General features: G+C 33.5%; 1 protein-coding gene across 2 annotated transcripts in view; it reads left to right on the forward strand.

Moving 5' to 3' along the window:
- Positions 1-22,314, forward strand: part of LOC124368874 (PHD finger protein 12) — an 88,233-nt gene that overhangs the window by 20,349 nt on the left and 45,570 nt on the right. The window contains exons 3-5 of one of the 2 annotated variants that reach the window (XM_046826346.1): positions 4,760-4,835; positions 7,684-8,020; positions 11,486-11,603. In XM_046826346.1, the coding sequence (XP_046682302.1) occupies positions 4,760-4,835; positions 7,684-8,020; positions 11,486-11,603 (531 nt within the window). The remainder of the gene's footprint in view (positions 1-4,759; positions 4,836-7,683; positions 8,021-11,485; positions 11,604-22,314) is intronic. The other variant, XM_046826347.1, reaches the window with a different exon arrangement.

Consider the following 22,314-nt stretch of genomic DNA (forward strand, 5'->3'; position numbering starts at 1 on the left):
CTTGTATGAAAAAGATTCAAATTAGATTTTGTATACAATAAAACTTGAATAAATATAAAGATTTTACTATTGTGGGAATTTGAAATTGTACAAAAAGAGGTTTGCAGTGTTCAAGTGGGTTGGCTCCTCCAATATTACGAACAGCCTTTTTCTGTAGCACAAGAATGTCAATGACATGTGAAGAATGACCCCATACAAGTAGACCATACAATATGTGCGACTGAAAAAGCCCAAAAATATGCCAATCTTAAATACTCTGGACTAACAAAAACTTTTGAGTTTCCAAAGTAAGTAATTTACTCTAGAGATTTTGTTACAGACAGTATCTATATGAGTTGACCAGTTTAATTTTGTGTCTACATTAATTCCTAGGAGCTTGACCGATACCAAATTGATTTCCTGTTTGAGGCTTAAGGGGAGGCGGTGGTACCCCTATCTTTGTAATGTTAACATAGGTACCCATTATATCAGAAACTAATGGACCAATCAACCTAAATTTTTTTATACACATATATAGGTATTTAAGCAACTACTGAGTTTTTTTGGTGCTTGTATCTTAAAAAATAAACTTTTTATGATTTTTTTTTCAAACCCATATTGAAATATCAAACTTGGAATTTAGAATATTTTTTTTAGGTACCTAATTATAATAGGAGGCATCTCAAAAAAACTCAGTAGGTGCCAAAATACCTATATAAATGTGTGTAAAAGTTTCAAGTTGATTGTCCAAGTAGTTTCTGAGAAACGTTGTACCTTTGTGTGCAAAAACTGTAAAAAAGTAAATTTGCGGGAAAATCGCAAAAAAAAACGAATATAATGACCTATTTAGCTATGTTATATAATATTTTTACCTATATATGATATGTAATTGGTTTTTATAATTAAATGTGATCTTTATATTAATAGAATAGGCTATATATGCTTTTAATATTTAGAATTATCTATATTGGAAAAATTTGTATATCAAAAGTAACGCGATGCGGGTTAGGCCTATAGTCATAACGGAGTGAAAGATAATACAAAAAAAATTAATTAGGCTATATTATTTCAAACATTTTTGAGTTTAGAATACATTTATAAGAGAAATAACAGAGAAAATTATGAAATAGAACTTATACCCAGCCACAAATAGAGTAAACAATAACAAAATTATAGAAAAAAAACATGCAATTTATTTACCGTAGCATTAGTGCATTCCTGGATCATATGCAGGCTCCTCTTCAAAATCCTCCTCAATCCTTCTTTTTAAATTCTGGTTTGTCTCCTTGCTTGTCTTTGAAAGTCACTTATCGCACAATTTGCTCGTCGCACTCGCTCGTAGTCAAAACTTTTCATTGCGTCAATTGTCCTCTTGCAAGGTTCAATGCCTACTGCTCTAAGCATTTTGCATTTTGCTATGTTGCCATCATTAAAAGTAGAAATAGCATCATAAGCACCAAACTCAAGTGTGTTCAATGTCACAAAATCTTTTTTTGGCACTCTAGACCAGATGACATTATTGATGCTTTCATTGACATTCTGCGTCTTACCGTGTAAACATTTTCGAAGAAGGTCAGGATTTGCTAAAGCCTGAAAGATTGGTTTCAAGGCTAACATTATAGCTGAAGGAATGCTGTTCTTTATGAGAATATGGCTCTTTTAGTGTGCTTTGCCTTGTTGTATTTACACCATGTATTTTCTCCTGACGGGCAAAGGCCATGCTGAGGATTGTCGTCCGTCGAAAGTTTATGAAATATATGGCCCAAACCGCTGCCTTCATGTTCTGTAGGTTATCAGTATTTTTTCCTAAATAGCATTTCCATAATAGGTTTGCAATTGATCAATTATGCCATCTGTTAGTCTATTCTTTCCACCTAGTTTGCCGCCATCAGAAAGTGTTACGCCTTTTGAGTCTCTTTTTAGTTTCCTTAGCCTAGACCCCATTCTCTTTTGAATATGGCCTATACACTCCAGTTTCTGTATTTCCACTTCACCATAAGGTTTACTGTCTGCAATAGTTTTGAAACTATTTGTATCTCCATCACCTAAATACTCTAAGTACCTAACATTATACTTATTTACTGATCGGTGAAAAATAGCTAAGGCTCCAGCTGACTCCATACCTCCGCTCGAGCCTTGATAATTTGCCGAAACAAATAGCCTCATGTTGTTTGTTTGTCCAAACAATTACAAAAATTTAGATAACACTTCTATGTCCATAACTTTTCCTGTGTCAACACTTGTACAAGTAACAATTCCGTTTAGAGAGCTAAAAGCCACGCCGTTGCCAAGTGCCATCAATACCTACTTTTAAGTCGCGTTTCGTTCTTACTAAGGTTTTATTTTCCTCAACAGCCTCATCCACAGCAGTTTTCATGGATTCATCCATTACCTGTTTAGCCATGTCTTTTATAAATTTTATTATATCGAAACGGTTTTGTTGGAGGTTGCGGAAGATTCATTACGCCACATAACATTTTGCCTGCAGCCATACCTTTCCCGATAGACCTCAGTCCATACACTAGTCTAATATTTACATCAAATAGAGTCTTTTTTTCTAAATTAATATTCCTAGAACTATTAAATTTATGTACATATTTACAATGGCAACAATAAATCTCCATCTCAAAAGCCAGGCCAAAATGTTGAGCAGCACGCACTTGTAAACCACTTTTCTTGCAATTTTTTACAAAGTGATGAACTAAAAAGTTGATCTGATAAAATTTGCATGTTAATAAATTTCATTGTCATAGTTTTCATCACAATTAAACATCTCATACTTATCTATGTTTTATTTTCTTTGAAGAGCTTGACTGAGATTGTGTTGACATTTCAGGCCTAGGGGTAGACTCATTCTTTTGACATCTCATTAGGGTTAGGACTGGCTGGTTTTCTTTTCCTACCACCAACTCCTTTACGGGGTTTAGCATAACTACTTTTAACACGAGGCCATATTTATACATAAACAATCTTGTTAGCAATAATAAATATAAAATTACTAACTAACACTCACTATATCACTTCACAAAGCACCAAAACACTAAGCAAAAACAATAAACAAACAGTATAAAGTCAGAAGCAGAACTCAAAGCTGATGAAATAGAAGTTAGTTCAGGCCTGCCAACACAACAAAAGCAAATTATAGCACACAAAAATAAAAGGTTCATATGTATAATAGTACATGTGTGAATAAACGCAAGCGCTGTCACAAATTTCTTCCTGAAACATGATGTTAAGCATATTTTAAAACTTTTTTTCTGTAGGTTTACAATTTTCAAATATACATGTATTATATATCATTGTGTGCAGAAAAAAGCCGCTTAACATTTTAAAAAAAATAAAAAAAAAAATGTGAAAAAAATATTTTTCTGGGGTACCGCCCTCCCCTTTAAAGTAATACACTGTGTTTTATCCAAATTGCATGCTAGCTTATTTGCTGCAAACCATTCATAAGCCCTTTTCTCAGATTGTTGGGTAATTTGTGCCAAACAGTCTAAATTATGATGACTAGAAAGTAAAGTGGTATCATCAGCGTAAATCCACTGAATGAGTATTGAGGTTTTTAGGAAGATCATTAATATAAACAATAAAGAAAAAAGGCCCAAGAATAGAACCCTGTGGAACCACCAGTTTCCACGGTTTTCATTTGAGAGCATTTATTCCTGACACATACATATTGCAATCTATTGGAAAGATATGACTTAATAAGTCTTAAAGCACAATCACTAACACCGTAAAATGCAAGCTTATCAAGAAGGAACATCAACAAGGACACTGTCAAATGCTTTTACTGAGGTCACATAAAAACTTAATGAAGAGGAATCCTTTTTTTTTCAAAAGCCTCCAGGGTATGATCAATTATGTTTAATACAGCCGAAGTTGTAGATCTTCCCTGGCGGAAGCCATATTGACTATTTGAAATTAAAAATTATGAAACTCAAAATAGCCATTCAGCTGGTTGTACATAATTGATTAAAAAATTTTAGAAAATATAGGGACAATTGAGATTGGACGATAGTTATGTACACAATTTTTGTCACCTTTCTTAAACACTGGAGTAACTTTTGACACCTTTAGTAAAGGTGAAAAAAAAACCCTCATTCATGCAGTTATTTAAAATTACCGCTAGGGGTTCACTTATAAATTCAATAGTACTTTTAATAATGAAATTCGACAACCAATAATAGTCCATAGCTTTTGAATTTGAGAATTTTGACACAGCCTTTATAACATCCTCGGCTGTAACTGTTAGCCAAACAAATGAATTTTGATCAATCATTCGTTCTCCCAGAAAGTAATCAGGACTATGGTGGCTGGGGGGAATTCCTTCACTAAGCTCTTTAATTGAGTTTATGAAATACTGGTTGAATTCCTCAGGATCCAAATTTACATCTTGACTGTGTGTAGGTGAGTGTTGTTGAACGGAGTGAACCCCACACTCAGTGCACAAATATATTCCCACATGTAAAAAAGCCTTTCTTTATTATTGTTGCTGGTATGACAGAACATCTGAAGTTTACTTATTAGTGATTTATTTATTTGAAACAAAAGCAATTCAGTGATTGTCTTAGATATTTGAAAGTTTTATTTTATACTTAAAATGTGTTTCCAAATAGCAATGTTTACCTCTGGTCACATACAATAATAGTTTTCTGTTTCATCTACAACATTAAAAAGAATGGCTTTGGTTTTTATATTTAAAATCATGTTTAGAATCTTATTTTAATAATTTATCACTGGTTTGATTGGTTATAACATGTTGCCATTGTGTCTGTTACAGCAACCCTCCCCTCGACGAGAATGATATACCATTGGGAGAATGGATTTGTCATAGTTGCAGAGTCAAAGAGAATAGAGTAAGTTTATACGCCCTTTTAAGTTTACTTAAGCTGTTAATATAATATTTTATAGCTCCACCATTGACTGAGAACCAGACAGAAGGTGTCAAATACCCAACCCCCTATAGAACATTGTTAGTTTATTCACAAAACACAAAATATCTCCATAAGCATCATCATTATATGCTGCTATACTGTTCGGTTGTGTGCAAAGTAGATTATAATCTCATTGAATCCTGTGACTTTTAATTCTCAATTGGATTATGTACTGAAATAAATGTTCATTACCACGAGATGATAAAGTTAAATCACAATCCTCTCTTCTGTTATAGAAAACAAATTATGTTTTTAATTTGTTTTATAATTTTCAAGGTGTAACATTTTAATATATTCCCTTTTTTACCTATAGGTGAATAACAGAACATTTATATCCTTTCACTTTAAGTAGCTTTTAAAGGATTATTACTCATATGAAATGCGGTCTATTTTTATTTTCTTATATGGATCTTGTCTCAGCAGGGGACCACAACACATGTTGGAGGTCATTGTATTTATTGCACAATGTCTGTTTCCTTGTGTTTGTGTAAGTGATTGATTTCAGTGAATTATTGATGAATAAAACTTATTTCAATCACGTATAGTATTCTTTGCATTGTGTAATAATAAATTAAAACACATAAATATGGAAAAGATAAATATATTTATAAAAAAATAAAATGTATAAATTTACATTGAAATATTTACTTTTTGAAATAATGGAAAGTATGTGTTTTTTTAAATCACCATACAAAGTTTATTTTTAAGTTAGGTACGAAATATAAATAGGCAGGATACAAAATAATACTTGGTGCTAAATGTGTATGAATGTATTTTTAAGCTTTATAAAATATATAATTTGATTTAACACACATACACACAAGCGTGTGCACGCTTGTGTGTGTGTTGATATTTACTTCATATGCTACAAGTTAGATATAAAACAGAAAAATTTGGGTATAACATTTGTTCTTACAAAATTATAACACAGTAAAAGTAAAAGAATATTAACAAAATTTGTCAAAACTAACGTAAATATAAAACACTAACACATAGGAGCCAAGCATGTCAAGAAAAATTGAACACAAAATGATATAAATAAGTAAACTTCACAAAATCACGTTAACTTTACATCTATAGTTTAACTTTGTGATATAAACCAAACAGCTCACCAGCCACCTAATAAAATTCTTTTACATTCTGAACTAAACCAATAAAAGTTAATACCATTCAGTCTAGTGTAATGATTAACTCTACAACTGGCAATCGCCTGATTATCAGTCGAAATTAATGTTTCTATAGTGGCAGTCGCCTGAAAATCAGTCGATTTGACATGTGCCCGTTTGACATTTGTTATAATCAATACACAAACTAAACTGCCGTGATTCATATACCACTGGAATCAGAAATAGTTACTGATTTGATCTATGTATTTTGTTTTGTTTTGTTAGCAGCCATGATATAACTATGACGTATTGAAAAACGAGTTGTTTGTTGTTGTATGTATGTTGAAAACAGTCGGCCGTTGTTGTTGTATTGGTACCCGGTCGCGTTATTCTTGTCCATCTAAAACGTAAGTTTATTACATGAAATAAGTGTTTTTATGTAATAAGTGTGTTTATTTATGCGTATAAATTCTCGTAGATTGTGTTTTATGGTGTTATGAAGAAATAAATATATGTGAAAAAAAGATATTAGTGAGCCATTGTAATCTAGGCTATGTGCAGTGTTGTAATCATTTTAGTTAGCTTTAGGATCATTTTCATATGCGATGATCATGATATAAAGCTTATTTATTTATTTTTATATTTAATATTTTTATTTTGTAGAGCATGTTTTGTTCTATACTTTAGAGTATTTTATGAATTTTTTCGAGTAATAAATAAGGTTTTGATGAATTTTATAACACAGTCGTAGCCATAGCAACGAATTTAGCCGTTTTGTACTTTCTTCAGTTTAGAGTATTTCATAATTGTTTTAATAAAAAAAAATGTAGTAAACTATACATTTTCTAAAACTATATACAATTTTCAACATTTTGGGTATTTTGGAAATATTTTTTTTCACACAATATGTCTTTTATAGGTGCACCCCCACTACTTTTACATAAATTTTTTTTGATTAAAAAAAAACTTAGTAAAAGAGTGATAAATTTGTTTTATTTTGGGGTTTTCATTTGCATTACTAAAAAGTAAATTTCCTTGTGAAAAAAATGATATATAACACATATAGGTTTATAATCAAATTATATTTAAAAAAATTAAAAACCGATACTACTTCAAAACACCTCAAAATGGCCTGCCACTTGAGGACATTTCAACTGCCAGCTCGAGGGTTAAGTCTTTTTTTTTCATGAAATGGTAGCATCGTTGACAATACATGACACTACTCAAATGTTAATAGAATTCACCAATAAAAATACAAACTAGGTTCTTTGTTCAACCAATAAAAGGCACACTCAAACTAGTTTTTATGTTAAATTTTCAAGTATCAAATGAATGGTAAAACCTGTGAAAAATTCAAATTTTTATATTTTAGAAAAAGTAAATTTCTTTACTTTATTAATGAAAGATTCAACATATGAAATAGGAAGTCCATACTTACGACCTTATAATTAACAGCGGAATTTATATTCAAAATATAGTTCAGATTTGCTCTAAGTTGCTATGAACTTTATTCAGGAAAATATGAAATGAGTTAAAAACCTGAGTTGAGTTACTGAGTGATAATGAATCTTAAATTTATAAAATAATACCATCTGTATTTGTAAATGTTTGTTATCAATTTGCTCTATATTGTTTGTTAATACTAAAAATTATTTTATTTTCAGCAGTTACTTGAGGATAAGATCAAAGAAGAAGTAAAAGACACCAGTACAGAATCGCTAGTAGTAGATAAACCTAACGAAGATGGAAGAGACGATGATGATTATATGGATTTTGACTTAGACCTACCGAGCACTAGCAGTGGACTGACAAATGAAAGAGACAGAAGAGCTAAAGGCAGAGCCGCCCGGAAACTGATGACTAATAATAACAGAAAACCTTCTCATAAAATTAAAGAAGTCTTCGACCAATTAATCCAAACTGGAGAATTAATGAATCCAGTGACTTTTGATCCTCCAATGGAGTATAAGTTGAAAGTTTTGTTACCAGGTGATGACAAAGGTAAGCACATGTTTGTTATTATAAAAAATTATTACATTTACTCTTTATCATCAGTTTTGTGTGAATAAGGTCTCCTAAAAAGAATTTTTGATACAACAATGGGTCTGTCAATCTTTGGAGTACTCTATTGGAAATCTGTACAGCTATTGCTGCTAAAGGCCAAACTATGATACTTCAGCATGTGAAGTTAAAAAAAAGTGGCAGAATTTTCAACATTGAGCCTGTGGTTCCTGTAGTTTTGTCTTTACCTTACTTTGAGTTTCTGTTCCACCACCACTTCCAGGAAAATTTGTTAATCAGTGACGTGGAAGTCATAGATGTATTCCTGCATGCACTTTTCGCTGTCATAAACAAAATCAAACATCTCTTCAGACTAAGGTTTCTAATTCAACTGCCTCCTCATGGGATATGTGTAACACGGTAGAGCACATAACTCCAAGTACTGACAAGATATACATTTTATAGTTTGAATATCTATTTGAATAGTTTAAGAGATATTTGAATAAGTGTTCATTAATCATTTGACTTATTTTGTTCCCCTGGTGTAGCCTGACTACTAGCTGGAACTGTTCGAAAGTATACAAAGTATTTGAATATTTTTATCCTGAATTCTCAATAACTAATTCAATCCTTTGTTTGAAATTTGTTTTTGATGATGGAAGGATTGTGAAGGAAACAGGATTTCAAATAATGGAGAAATCAGGCTACAGATCTCGAACCATAGTGTTGCTGATGTTTTGTATCAATTAATGATGGGAAATGTCATATAGCAGTCCTTGTGTCTGTCTGTTTATGAGAATAATGAGAATAAGAATAATGATTTATTCCATAATAACTAAACAATTAAATAACATTACAAAACCTCGGAATTACACTGCCACGATTTCCAGTTATGTGGCAGCGCAACTAAAAATATAATATATAAATAAACAAACAGAGTCCAGTCCATCACTTTAACTGCCATCTTCTGTGTAGCTTTAACTAAATAAAATACACCTTTAAAGATATAAGTCACCAAAACAAAGAACAAAAAAGTTTCCTTTTAAATATTGGAAAATCTTTCTACATACATACATAAACATATCCCTGTACATAAATATATACAAATCTATATATAAAAACGTAATAATTTTGCTATTTACAAACCAAAAATAATTTTTTTTTTTTTTTTATTAAAAAAAAAATTTATCTGTCTATGGGATAACTTGTAATAGAAGGGTTATAGATATTTGAAATATTGTACATAAGTTCACCTTGGTCCAAGAAAGAGTCCTATTAATTGTGGGATCAAACGGTTAAAGGGCAGTCCTTCCCTCTTTCTGTCCACCTGTGCGATAATACTTGATATGAAAGTCATAGAGACTTGAAAATTGGTATATAGTTTCCTCTAAGTCCAAGTAAGAACTCTATTAATTTTAGGGTCAAGTGGAAGTTCAACCATCTATCTGTTTGCCGGTGGGACATCTCATTTGTTCCGTTCATATGTTATTTCGGGTACTTTGATTCTCTTTTATATCTGTTTACTTGTTTAGTTAGTGTTGACCTCTCTAAAATTGCTTACTCTGTAGTCATGTGCAAATTAATCTTAACAATGAGGTGAATTTGTTTTTTAATGTTGGCCAATCTTTTGATATAGTTTTATTTATTTTTTGATTGTGATTCATTGTTATACATCATTTGCTATTCTTGGGATGTTGTGTTTTTGCATTTACAATTGTTTAGCGATATTATTGTTCTAGCATTGATTAAAGAAACGCACTGGATGTTTTGGTGAGTGCTTGAGTTGTACATTCATTATTCGAAATGGATGTAATGTCTAGGAAATAAACAAGATTATAACTTTGAATGATCATACTTCTCTGACTCAAAGACAAATATCTGACCAATGTATCAATGTATTTACAGTCTAGGAACTGTAAGTAATGTTATTAAATTTAAAAATGTAATTCATTCAGTTCACGTTAAAATGAAAAGTTTATGTGGAAGAAAAAGAAAGGCTACTACTAAAAATAATGCTATTTTGTTAAGAAACAGTAAACTTCACCCTGAAAGGTTTTGAACTAAAAAAAGATTTAGAAGTAGCTGGAGGTCATATCCATAACTCTACAATTAAAAATCGTTCTTTGGGTGTTAACAGAAAGCTCAGAAGACCAAAGATAAAACAATTGTCAACAGCCGCTATGATAAAAAAATGGTTGGCTCTGGCCAAAAAGTATAAATTTTGGAAGTTTGAGAATGTTATAAAAGTTGTATTTTCCGATGAAAGTAATTGTAAACGTTAAGTAACACAGATGTCAGATAATGAACCTTTGTTACCGGAATATTTGCAACAAACAGTAAAACACCCAATAAAAAAGTGTTTTGGGGTAGTTATTCATATTAAGGTCTAGGAACTTTGTCACTAATATCCGGAATGATGAACAGTGAAAAATATATCCACATTTTACAAAACAGAGTCCTTCCTTAACTTAGGAATATGGATACTGTCTTAAGTGAAATATCCTGTTTTTCATCGATATTGCACCCTGCCATGCATCCAAGGCATATAATACATATCCATGGGTGAACACAGTATTTTATACTTGGAGTGGTCTGGAAACGCACCTGATATCAATCCCATGGAAAATCTTTGCAAGAAAAGGTTAATAAATACATATGGGTTCTATAACCAAAGGAAATATGATTTCTGCATTAATTCAGATTTAGTTTTATGATCCTTAAGTACAAGATATGGCCAATGTATTAGTTGATTCTAAATTAAAACTTCTTGAAATAAAATTACAAGAAAAAGAGGTCACTAAATTTATGTACTATGTGAACATTTGTGTAATAAATATATGCGTTTTTGTTTTGAACTGTAATTAGTTTTGCTCTGGTTGATTTGCACATCAGTGTAAATTTGAAAACAGCTGTCAATTTTAAGAAGTTATTCACAATTACTCTAAGAATTACAGAAATTGTATTGTGATAATTTGGTTTAAAACAAATTTAGATTAAAAATAAAATATCTTTGGATGTGAGTTTGAGACCATTCATAAAAACCAAGAATGATTTGTTCATTCTGACTTCGATTCACAAATGTTTACAGTTCCTTAGTTTGCACTCAGTATCGAGTATTTGTTATACACAACATATAACCCTTGATCATAAAGAGTTTTTATTATTGTGGTTACAACTTTCAAAAAAAATTTGAATTAAAAAATAAGCCATTGTGTATATGAACTGTTTCAGGCCACCAACTAAAATCGTTGTAGTTCAATAATTATCACTGCTGTCCCTAAGAATATCGGAAATAAATTAAATACGGTTTTTTCATTTCAATTTTAAATCAATAAGTTGTAGAATTATAACCAAGAATGATAACCAAAACACAAATCGACTTCACAATTAAAATCAATAGCAGATCTATTCTAATAATTACTTATTTTACTTTTTAAAATATTAATAATATAATATGTTGTACAGTTCAGGCACCAGGAAAACTTGGAGTTCGTAGAACCTCTTCGTCAAAGAAGAAGCCACACGAGCTTGATCACCAAGGGCTTGTTCCACTTCCAGCGAAGTTGTGTTTTACATGTGGAAGGTCAGTGTTGAACTTTGTTTCTATAAAGTACAGTATGGCCAGTAATGGATTATTCTAAAATTATATAAGGGCTGTTCAGAATGTGACATAAGTGAAAGAAAAACACTGTTATATACATTTGAGAGCTACATTCGTAGATTTTCAACATAATATCTATTCAAATTGAGGCACTTATTGTCACAAATTGCGCTTATCATTGGGGTTCAAAGAATGCCCCCTAATGGAAACAAGCATTTTTATCTCATTGAAACGTTCACAGAGTTTCATCATCATACTCACCAAAGTATTATTTTTATTTTGGCTTAAACAGTTATCAACAAAAAGGTATAAGGTTTTGATATTATTGCTAATTTTTAATGTAGCAATGCAACATTGTATATACTTAATTTGCTCCCTTACCTCCCTCAACTTCATGATAAACAAAAACTGTCATTTACCGGGTACCAAGGCTGGCGATTCCAAATACACTTATGGTGAGTTGCCTAAGATAGATATCCTAAACAGTAATACAAGGCAGAGACTCATTAGACATATAGTCAATACAGATTGAAACCTTTTCTTTAGCCTTTTTTTATGCATTCAGCAGTGATTTCTTTAAGGGATACAAAAACCTTTTTTCTTTATGTTTGTGCATAAGCAGTTCCGCAACAGTCATTCTCTTTGCTCTGTCATTGAGAAAGGAGTTTTACATTTTTTAATTCAGTTCTTCGCACTTTACACAGGCGTCTTTAGCAGCTTGGTCAAAACCAATAGAATAATTTTCTTTAACCCTTTGAGTGCCGGAGCATCGCTGTCAGCGATCCCGCATTATATGCAAGAAATGCCAGAATCGCTGTTAGCGACTTCTGCAGTAACGCTTATATTTTATATAGCATTTATCTAAATTGGCTCAATGACTATACATACGCATTCCAAAGGCTTCAACGTAACTTTTGATATAGGTTTTGTTGCATTCTGGTTAGATTCTGATTTTTACAGCGGTTGTAAAGTGAGCGCGTCAGTTGAGTTTAGAATCGACCGCTACGCGGACGAGCCGTCACGTGTTTTGTTTACGCTCCTGTTTATTTCACAAAATGATATTGAAAGTTTTTAAATGTAAATGGGTTTGTAGTGTTATTATCTTCAAATTATTTCGTTTGTGTATGTTGTTCTAGTCTGTGTGTAAATAGAACAATGACTTGGCCGCGAGTTACGGCGATCGTTAGCAGCTAGTAATTTAATAAATACGTTTGTATAGTTTTTATGGTTTTTGTGTTTGCTCAGTGATATTTATAAACAATGGGTCGTAAAAACATTGCTGATAACGAAGTCCTAGTATTGCAGGCATTAGATTTAAGCATTAGCAGTGTAGACAATACACAGAGTGTTAGGTTAGGTTAGAAAATTTATAGTTTTGTAGTGGTTACTATTTTCATATTTATTTTCCAAACTTTATTTATAAGTATAAAAAATATGTTTATATGTATTTTTCTAAAGAATTAAATGGAATATAAGATAGAATAACTAAAAGTGAAAAAATAAAATATTTCAATAACACTAAGTTGTGTCAAAATAAAAAACTAAATGTTTTTGCACATAAAGTTTTTGTTAATGATTTTTTTTATTTGTATAAAAACGTTAAATAAGTGATCAATGTATTAAATGTATAAAGAAAATATATTTATCTGAAAAAAAAAAACAAAAACCCAAGACATTTTACCAATAAATAAATTTGTTATGAATTTTTAACCAGACCCTTGCAGAATCAGGCATTTTCGCTCGGCATTTTATGCATACCATATAGCAAAACACTGCGGCACTCAAAGGGTTAAAGTACTGTCAGAAAAATTTTGAAGAGAATATTTTGTCACCTAAGGTTGACATCAGAAAGTCTCTTTCCTCCTCCATGAATATTTTATACAATATTTTGATGTTGAGATTGGCTGAATAGTAGGTCTTGCCTTTACCAATGTAGTGATGACTTTTTATTGGAAAGCTTTTCGATAATGCCTCTTAAACACGAGTTAAGATACAACCTGGTATTGCATCACCAGAACTGTTTTTTCCTTTGGCATCCTTAGTGGTTTCATTAAGTTGCAATAGATGTGAAAGGCAGTAACACTCTGTAGCATCAACCACACTTAATTTATTTAGAATATTCATGGGTTCGTTCGGCAGTAACGATTACGAATCCTAGCCCAGGCTATTATTTAGGTATTAATAATAAATAAAACTCTCTCTTGGCTTACCGAATAAAACAATACACTTTATTTAATAAACAATTTGAAATTTACTTTATAATTCATTACGAATTCAGAACGGGAGAGGGAGTGATATCACATGAGCTTAACCCCTGCACGACTGCTACGAACAATGGACTTCACCTCCTGCTCTTGGTGCAATTCCCCACAGAGTCGTGTCATCTCCGATGCTACCTCAGCAGATTCGGCACTTTTCTGTGTTTACTGCGACTTAACTGCGCATCTGCTCTACGTACGGGAAGTTTTCTGGCTTACTGGTGACAGACCTGGACCTACAATTCATATGCTATATTGCCCCGGGAAGGGGCGTTCAAAACCATCATTGATCCATTAAATGTTATTCAGAAATCAACACTCAAGGCAGCTCTAAATAAACCTAAACGTCTTTCATCAAATCAGTTGTTCATAGAATCAGATATTCTCACGATCTGTCAGTTATATATAAAGAATGTGATGGTCTACACCTATAGGCATAGGGAGGCAGTACTCTGTCTAACTAGTCACAGCTACCTACCAGGGCCGCTGTGGGGGGTGGCGTGTGGGCCCCTGTCATCGAGATGACCGTGAACCTGACAAACGCATACTACGTTGCGAATTCATTGTACAGGGTTTTCCTCCAGTGATAAGGGACCTGTGGGCCGAACCAACCGGTCTATTCAAATGACTGATCACTACCTGGCTGCGGATGGTCGGCTCTGATAACGCTGAGTCTCTCCTCACTCCCACTTACCGTTATTAAATACATTTTAACATAACTATTTTCAGTTGCTTTGCTGCCGTCTCAGAATATATAACATGTTCAACCGCTTGCTTAGATATTTATAAAAAAAATTTTTTTTTGTCGTAACTATTATTTTATTTTGTGGGACTGGATGTGTGAGCTGAATTATGCTTATTGTATGGATATATAAAACAAAAGTCTGTTCTATTAAAATTGTTTTAAATGAGAGCTCGCCGTCACGCACAGGCCTCGGCCCAGGTGGCGGTATTTTCATAATAGTATGCTTGGAATTGTAATTATTGTATATTTGAAAATAATGAGTAATTTGATTTGATTTGATTTAAATTATATATCTTCTCCTCCTGCATTGATTAACCTAATACGACTGACTGCATCATATTTATTGTTCATTATTACAATTAAACCATTATCCGTATGCACTCAAAGGCGGTATTTATAATTTGTCCTTGCAGCTCGTATGGCCAGCTCTACTGGCTGCCGCCATTTTGTCCGAAGCGTGGATTAATTTTTGCCATAATGTTATCTCAGCTCGTATATCCAGCTGTACTGGTCAATATTCAATACGTCCATAGCTCGTAAGGCAAGCACCACTGGCCACTAAACATAGCAGTTATTTTCTAATATTCTCTTTGTTTTATAATGGGTGGTGAGTGCTTGAGACCTATCAAGCAGCTGTTTTTTAAAGTAATGTTTAGGCAAAGTAGTGCAAATAAAACAAATGACTTGTGTGAGCCTATACACTGAAGTGATAGAAACCTAAAACATTTTATTAGAAGACGTGTGCTAACTATTCTTGACTACACATGATGTGTATTTATAAAGTTTTATTCCATAAAAATGTAGACTGAGAAGAATTTAAAATAGTCCATTCTACTTTATAACATTTTGTTTACACATCTTTGTTAACAATATACGTATAATAGTTCAATTTCCCAAATGTATGTTTATCTTTGTATTAGAAAGATTCATTACAAATAAATTTTAAATTATTTTTCATTTCTTCTTTTAACATTTTAAATAATAATAATGCGGAGGATATTGAAAAATAATTTCGATCTGGCGAGGCAAACAACAAATATGGCCACCGAGCTATCAATGAAATTAGCACGGCCATCTGTACTGGCCATACGAGTTGTGATGGCAAACTACGGCAAAACTAATGCGAGCTGTCTGCAACCTTGGTGGCCTTTTGAACGCAAAGGTTAAATGTTATGTTGAATATAACAAATATTACTGATAATTATAAATTGGCTGATTGGGACTGTATAAGATATTACCGGTCTGGTTTTACAACAATGTGATGAGGGTCATCACACTCCCCCCTCCCCCACCCCTTAAAACCATACTTGTCCCCAAGTATGAGAAACCATCAGCCAGCAGTCAGAAAAAAGAAAGTTCTCTAATTTGCAAGGGAGGATCTCTATCCTTCCTTTATGAAGAAAATCTTAACCCTTCCCACACCGTAGATGGATATATTAGAATGGTAGATTTTGACCAAAACGCCAAATACAGTCATATCCGATATTATAGATTATGTCTCTTGGAGAGTTTTTTAGTTCACAAAAAGCCTTCGAAATGCTCGGTGCACGCTCTGTGCTTATCGCTGTTGCCAAGGAAGTATTATAAATGACCTTTACTCAGCGGCAGGGGGAGGCGAGCGCCCTTTGTCTAACTCTGACCACCTGCTTGTCAGTTCTGTGTCTCCTACAGAGCCATACCAAACATATCCATGGGATGTATTACTGCTTTCTCGGTTGTCGCAAGTGCGTGCGTCTTCTACATATCTTTATTATTCTTCATTGTGTGGTAGTGTTGAGATTAGTTTTAAATATGTATCTTTTTTTAAAGTAAAGTGTAATTAAACTGAAAAGTTTAGTTACATTTTGCAATGAAATTAAAATGTATTTAAATAAACAGTTTTGTAAATAGTTCTTTTTTATTTTTATCAATAAATATGCCAATTTAAGTAAACTGCCCTGTTTACACTTTTTTGCTTTTACCTTTTATTATTTAGTTATAATAAAAAATTAGCTTTGAAATTAAAGAAGTTAAAGTTTTGAACTTGTTTTACTTGTCTTGGCGTAATAGGAAAGTTAATGGATTTATTAGTGGCGTGCGAAGGGTTAATATATGTTCATTAATAACCATGCCAGCTGTCACTCAGTAGCCTCAACTAAACGAATTTTAAATAGACAATTGAGTTTTTGAGTTTAATTTTGATATTTAAAATTATTGGTTTATGATATACCACATCTTGCATGGCCTAATTAAATTTTAAAAATAATTATAAAGTGGTAGTCTAATTTATTGTAAGTTTTGAATGGGGGATATTCCTGGCTAAGCACCAAACTCAAGTAATAACAATAAATCTTTAAGAAACAGTTTTTAGAGAACAGCATGAAAATCCATAACATCATACAATAACAGTTTCCCAAAAACGACAATTACTATAATAACAAAAACTCAATAATAACCAGTAGTTTACTACATTTCATCAAATTAAACTGTGTGTTAATTACCTTAAAAATTCCTAATTAGGTGATAAGGCACCGATCAAACGATTGCAGGGCTACATTATACAAGAACCCTAACAATAAAAATTAAAACTAGTGGCTTGACCCAGATAAGTGGGTGGCCGTAGCACTGTAAATGCGAGGGGGTCTCTGTGTAGTGGTTCAAACCCCTTCATTCATGTTTAAAAGTTAACGTTGATGTTCTTCCAAACATGCAACAACTGGAGGATACATTCCTCAGACTCCTCGACCTTACTTCAAGTTCAAAACAAAAAAAGATACTGCAGCTAAAGGTTCCGCCCCCATGCTTGGTTGTTTTTAAGGACATTGTGGACCTGGGAGCTCCCCAAGGTTTTCACCTTGCTTATCCCTTGGAAGTAGGGCAGTTCACAGTTCAAGTTCTAATTCACCTGTAGTTTGTAATTAACCGTATAAGGAAATATTAATTGAAAGATCAATTACTAAATGTAATTGACTGTTCTATGTCAACACTGTATTATAACAAAACTACCATATGTTTAATTAACTTAATTAAAATTTTAAAAATGTGTGTCAATTTTTAGTGTCCAAGCCATAGAATAAAGTTAAAAGTAGGAATTATTATTAATTCAACCTTTTGTTCTGATGATAAAATTGAAAATTTTAAATAAAATCACTTTTAACCGAACAATTTAGCAAACATTAAGTATGCAGTATTTGGTAAGTAGTGGAATTCCGTTATCAAAGACAAATTGACCATTTAGCATTGGATAGCAGATTTTAAGACCGTTATAAAAATCCACAATAGTTCAATGTACTTAATCCGTCAGCGGCCACAGTGTAATAATTGTGGTATTGCGCAATTGGGCTTACACCGTACAGGTGCAGACTGGGGATCGCCGCTCACAACTTTAGAGACCAAGATGGGATTTTTCACTACTTTAGAGACTGGTGGAGCTTAGCCCGGAGAGATTTTCAAAATAATAATTGGCCTATATTCATACTATAGATGCTAAGAATATCCATGTTAAGTTTCAGTAGAATCGGTTGAATAGTTTGCGTAAAAAAAAAAAAAACAAACAAACAAAGCCGCTTTCGAATTTGTAATATTATTAGGATTTGTAAAGTTTGTGTATATGAAAATGTTTAAAGAAGTAACTGAGATTTTTCTTAGACCTAAGATTTAGGCTGCCTAAATTTTACATTAGGTAATGTCGATTTCTATATTCTTAAATTTATTAGATATAAATTAGGTTCACCTACAGGATTCATCTCATGTTGCTCTTTTTTCATACTTTAATGTGTGATTTGAAAGAAATAAAGATTATGATTCCTGGAATGAGCAAAATAAGGTCCAGGGTTCGTTTCTAAATGATAAATTGTTTTTAAGTTGAAGCAATTTTTGAAATGATTTTGGTTGTGTTGAATCGCATGTGCAGATAATGGTTTCTTATGTTTGTTACGCCAACTTTACAAACATGCTTGTAATCAAAACAGGTAGACAGCCGCAGGGTTGAAACCTCAGAAGTATTCATAATCAAGGGTTGAGATGCAGACTGTTCAGAGCCTCTGTGGCCCTCAGGTACATTCCACTGTCCTCGAGAGTGTCCAGAATAGTGTTCATACCGAAGCAGGGGAGGGCTAGCCTGGATCGATCTAAGTCTTTCAGGCCGATATGCCTGTCCTTCTTTCTTCTCAAAACCATGGAGAAGATGGTTACTAGGTTTGTTTGGGAGGGATCTATTTTGGAGCGACCTCTATGTCCAGATCAGCATGCCTACACTCCAGGAAGGTCATGTGACTCGGCCCTGCATCAATTGGTATGCAGGATTGAGAAGACGCTGGCAGCAAAAGAGATAGCCAAAGGTGTCTTAGGCATACGGGCACTTAGGCGATTATCAATGCGGTCTCCAGACATGGTATTCAGGGAGAGGCTCTGCACATGATCTCTGATCAGATGCCACAAAATTTTGCTTTGACAAACCCTTTAGGATTGGAGGGAAGGAAACCTCTTCCACCAGCAGAGCTTGAATGGTTACAGACGACTTTAAAACAAAAAGCGGCACACACGCACTGGAATTGTGGGAGTGAGACCATGCAGGGAGCTGGTGGTCCCTATGGGTCCTTATCCTACAGTTTTTGAGGCGTAGGTCGCAGCCATTATGGAATGTGCTCGTGAGAATCTTCATCTGCGTAAAAGGAGTAAGACAATAAGTATTTTCACGGATAGTCAGGCAGCACTGATGGCACAGGACTCTTGTGCGTTCAAATCCAAACTTGTCTGTGATGGCTATCAAGTCATTTCTTCCCTTACCAGAATAAAAAATATGACTGTTTGTTGAGTTCCTGGTCATAAGGGGATATCTGGGAATGAAAGAGCTGATGCCCTGGCCAACCGGGGCTCAGCATAAATTATGACAGGCCCTTAACCCTTCTACGGTATTCCAAGGTGTGAATCCTTTGGGGCTGTCTTGAAATGGGTTTGTGGTGAACATGAGAGAAGGTGGAGGTTACATCTGGGTATTAGAATGAGCAGAATGGTACTACAGTCGCCTTCCTCCAGAGTGGTGTCTGACCTTCTCTTACTAAGTAGATCAATGTCTTCTCAGGTTATAGGACTGATCACGGGACATGGTTACCTGAGGAAGCATCTTCACAGAGTCAGCATTCTTCAGGAGGATCCGCTCTGTAGAATGTGTGATAAGCAGGATGAAACTGCCGAACACTTGCTCTTTGATTGTCCTACAATAGCAAGGGAGCGGCATGTCATCTTTGGTAGTTTGGAATTTCCCCAGGAGGACCTGATAGGTTGTTTTCGGCAGTTTTTGGAACTGTTGAAATCATGGACTGGTAGGCCTCATGGTGTGCTTCCGGTGTGTGCAATAGGTCCTTGAGGCTTAAGTGGATGGCAGTAGGCCGCCCCATAGAAGAAGAAGAAGAAGGGTTGCGGTGAGCAGGTATGGCAAGTGTGCGCATGGGTGTGATAAGGTCGCTCCACTGTTTACCAGTTCTAAACTGCGCGCGCTGCACTACTTCTTCTACACTTTGCATGGCGCTGCTCGCCAGTCACAAATTGCTTGTGTTTCTAGCATTAGCTGCTAGGTGGCACATATGTCGAGGTATTTCAAAAGGGCACGACTTATAGCAATGAAAAAGTTTATCTTCTCAGAAGAATCCATAATCAAGGCAATCGTTCAGTAAGATGGACTTCTTGGAGGCCCATCTCTTACCCTACAATACTAACGCAACCAACTATTGTCAATTAACTCAGGCGTACTTCCAAAAAGTGGAAAAGTCCCAACTTGGTTTTCCCTAAACAATTTTTAGTAGATTTTTCAGTTAAATTTTTAATTAAATACCTAAATGTTCTCTCTCGTTAATAAAAAGTCATTAAAAATCAATAAATAATTTTAATTTATTGATTTAAAAATCAATCAGTCCCAATATATAATAATAGCAATAATCGGTCTACTTTTTTGTCTAAGTCCTGGACACTAAACAAAGTACGAAGTTATAGCACGATTTATTCTAATTCCAGACAAGCTGCTATGTCTGAACAAAGTTAGATAAGTCTCCAACACTCGAATGGTCGGTAATATCGAATAACAATTTAAATGCTGTCAGACATGTTTACCCGTAAAAGTCAATAACGTAATTCAGTTTGACATTATTGTTCAAAATTAATTCAAACAAAGTTAAATCATGTGGGTGGTATTTCAGTAATGGCCACTAGAGATGGGAATTACTGTTTGTCGATAACCTATTACAAAATAACGTGTTGATGAATTGTGTTTCAGTAACCTGTTACTGTGGTAACATGTTAGTATACAAAAATTTAACTAACTCACCACGATGTAACACAGACTGATAAACTAATAAAATTATAAACGGGTATATTCAAATTTTAACTATAAAACTTAACTATTTGGTACTACAAAGTCCTTATATACTATTTGTTATTAGGTTGTACATACATACGTATTATAAATACAAAAAGTTAAAGATAACCTTTACAAGCACTCACGTGATCTGTCCACAGATCGTCCAACTTCTCCGACGTCAGATCACGTTGTACGTTCTAGGACGTGATTTGAGGTCGGAAGGATACTGTCAGAAATGTCCCTGGCCATCAATGCGGGTTTCGGCGCCACTCCGCACTTCTGGCGAAAAAGAAAAACATCCTTCGGGATAATACTCAAATTCAAGCTCAGTTCACGTGAGCGGTTGTAAAGGTTATGTTTAACTTTGTTACTACTAGTAACATATTTACGATAACCTAATCTAAACCTACTTATATCGCATAATAACATTCCATAGTGTAATATTTCAATGCCTAGCCTCATTGCTTGCACAAAATAGCCTCGTCTGTTTTACTGGTTACCAAATAACTTTAATTTAGAAAATCGTTCAGAACACCAAATCATTTTGTCCAGCTGTTACTAAAATAACAATGACCTGGTTATCACGTATTACCTGTTACTAACACTGCCCATCTGTAATGGCAGCATGTACAATGGTTATGTACATGTTGCAATTGTGTCAGACTTGTTTATCCTTTAAAATAGTAAAAAGTAAGAAAATGTTATACGGTTTCATTTGTTATATTTTATAAATACAAATAGCCAAGATTGTTTTTTATTCAAAATAATGTTTTTACTTTTTCACTGAAATTTGAAATACCTATAACATAATTTAGTTTAAGTAGTTATATCGAGGATTCTAATGATTCAATATTATCGATTCATTTGAGTGTTGGACGCTCATACTGTAGCCTTTAGGGCAGTCGGTTATAATTAAAAATTAAATCATCGTATTAAAATGTGCACTATATTTCATCAATATTACCAATAACAATTAAATTACTGAGGGACTAGACTAATCATAACAACAGTGATACAGAATAATCAATTATTCCAAAACTACCGAAATGGCGAAATGTTGTGGTAATGTAGTAGTGGACAACCAATTGCTTAACAAAGAATATAATACAGTTGGATCTTGTTAATCCGGCCCTATATCAGGATTAGTAGGACCGGATTACCGAAAATGCCGGATTAGTGAGGATACATTACAAAATTAAGCAATTTAACAATAAAACAGCAAATAGATTGTTACGAAAGCTATTTACAATTATAGTGGCTAAAATAAGTATAGTAATTAAAAAAGTGTACTTTAAAAACAATAACTGCGTTAGTTGTAATAAAAGCCATTGTAATGTAAACAAAATTAATTCGATG

This window comes from Homalodisca vitripennis, chromosome X (assembly GCF_021130785.1).
Source record: "Homalodisca vitripennis isolate AUS2020 chromosome X, UT_GWSS_2.1, whole genome shotgun sequence".
Taxonomy (NCBI): domain Eukaryota; kingdom Metazoa; phylum Arthropoda; class Insecta; order Hemiptera; family Cicadellidae; genus Homalodisca; species Homalodisca vitripennis.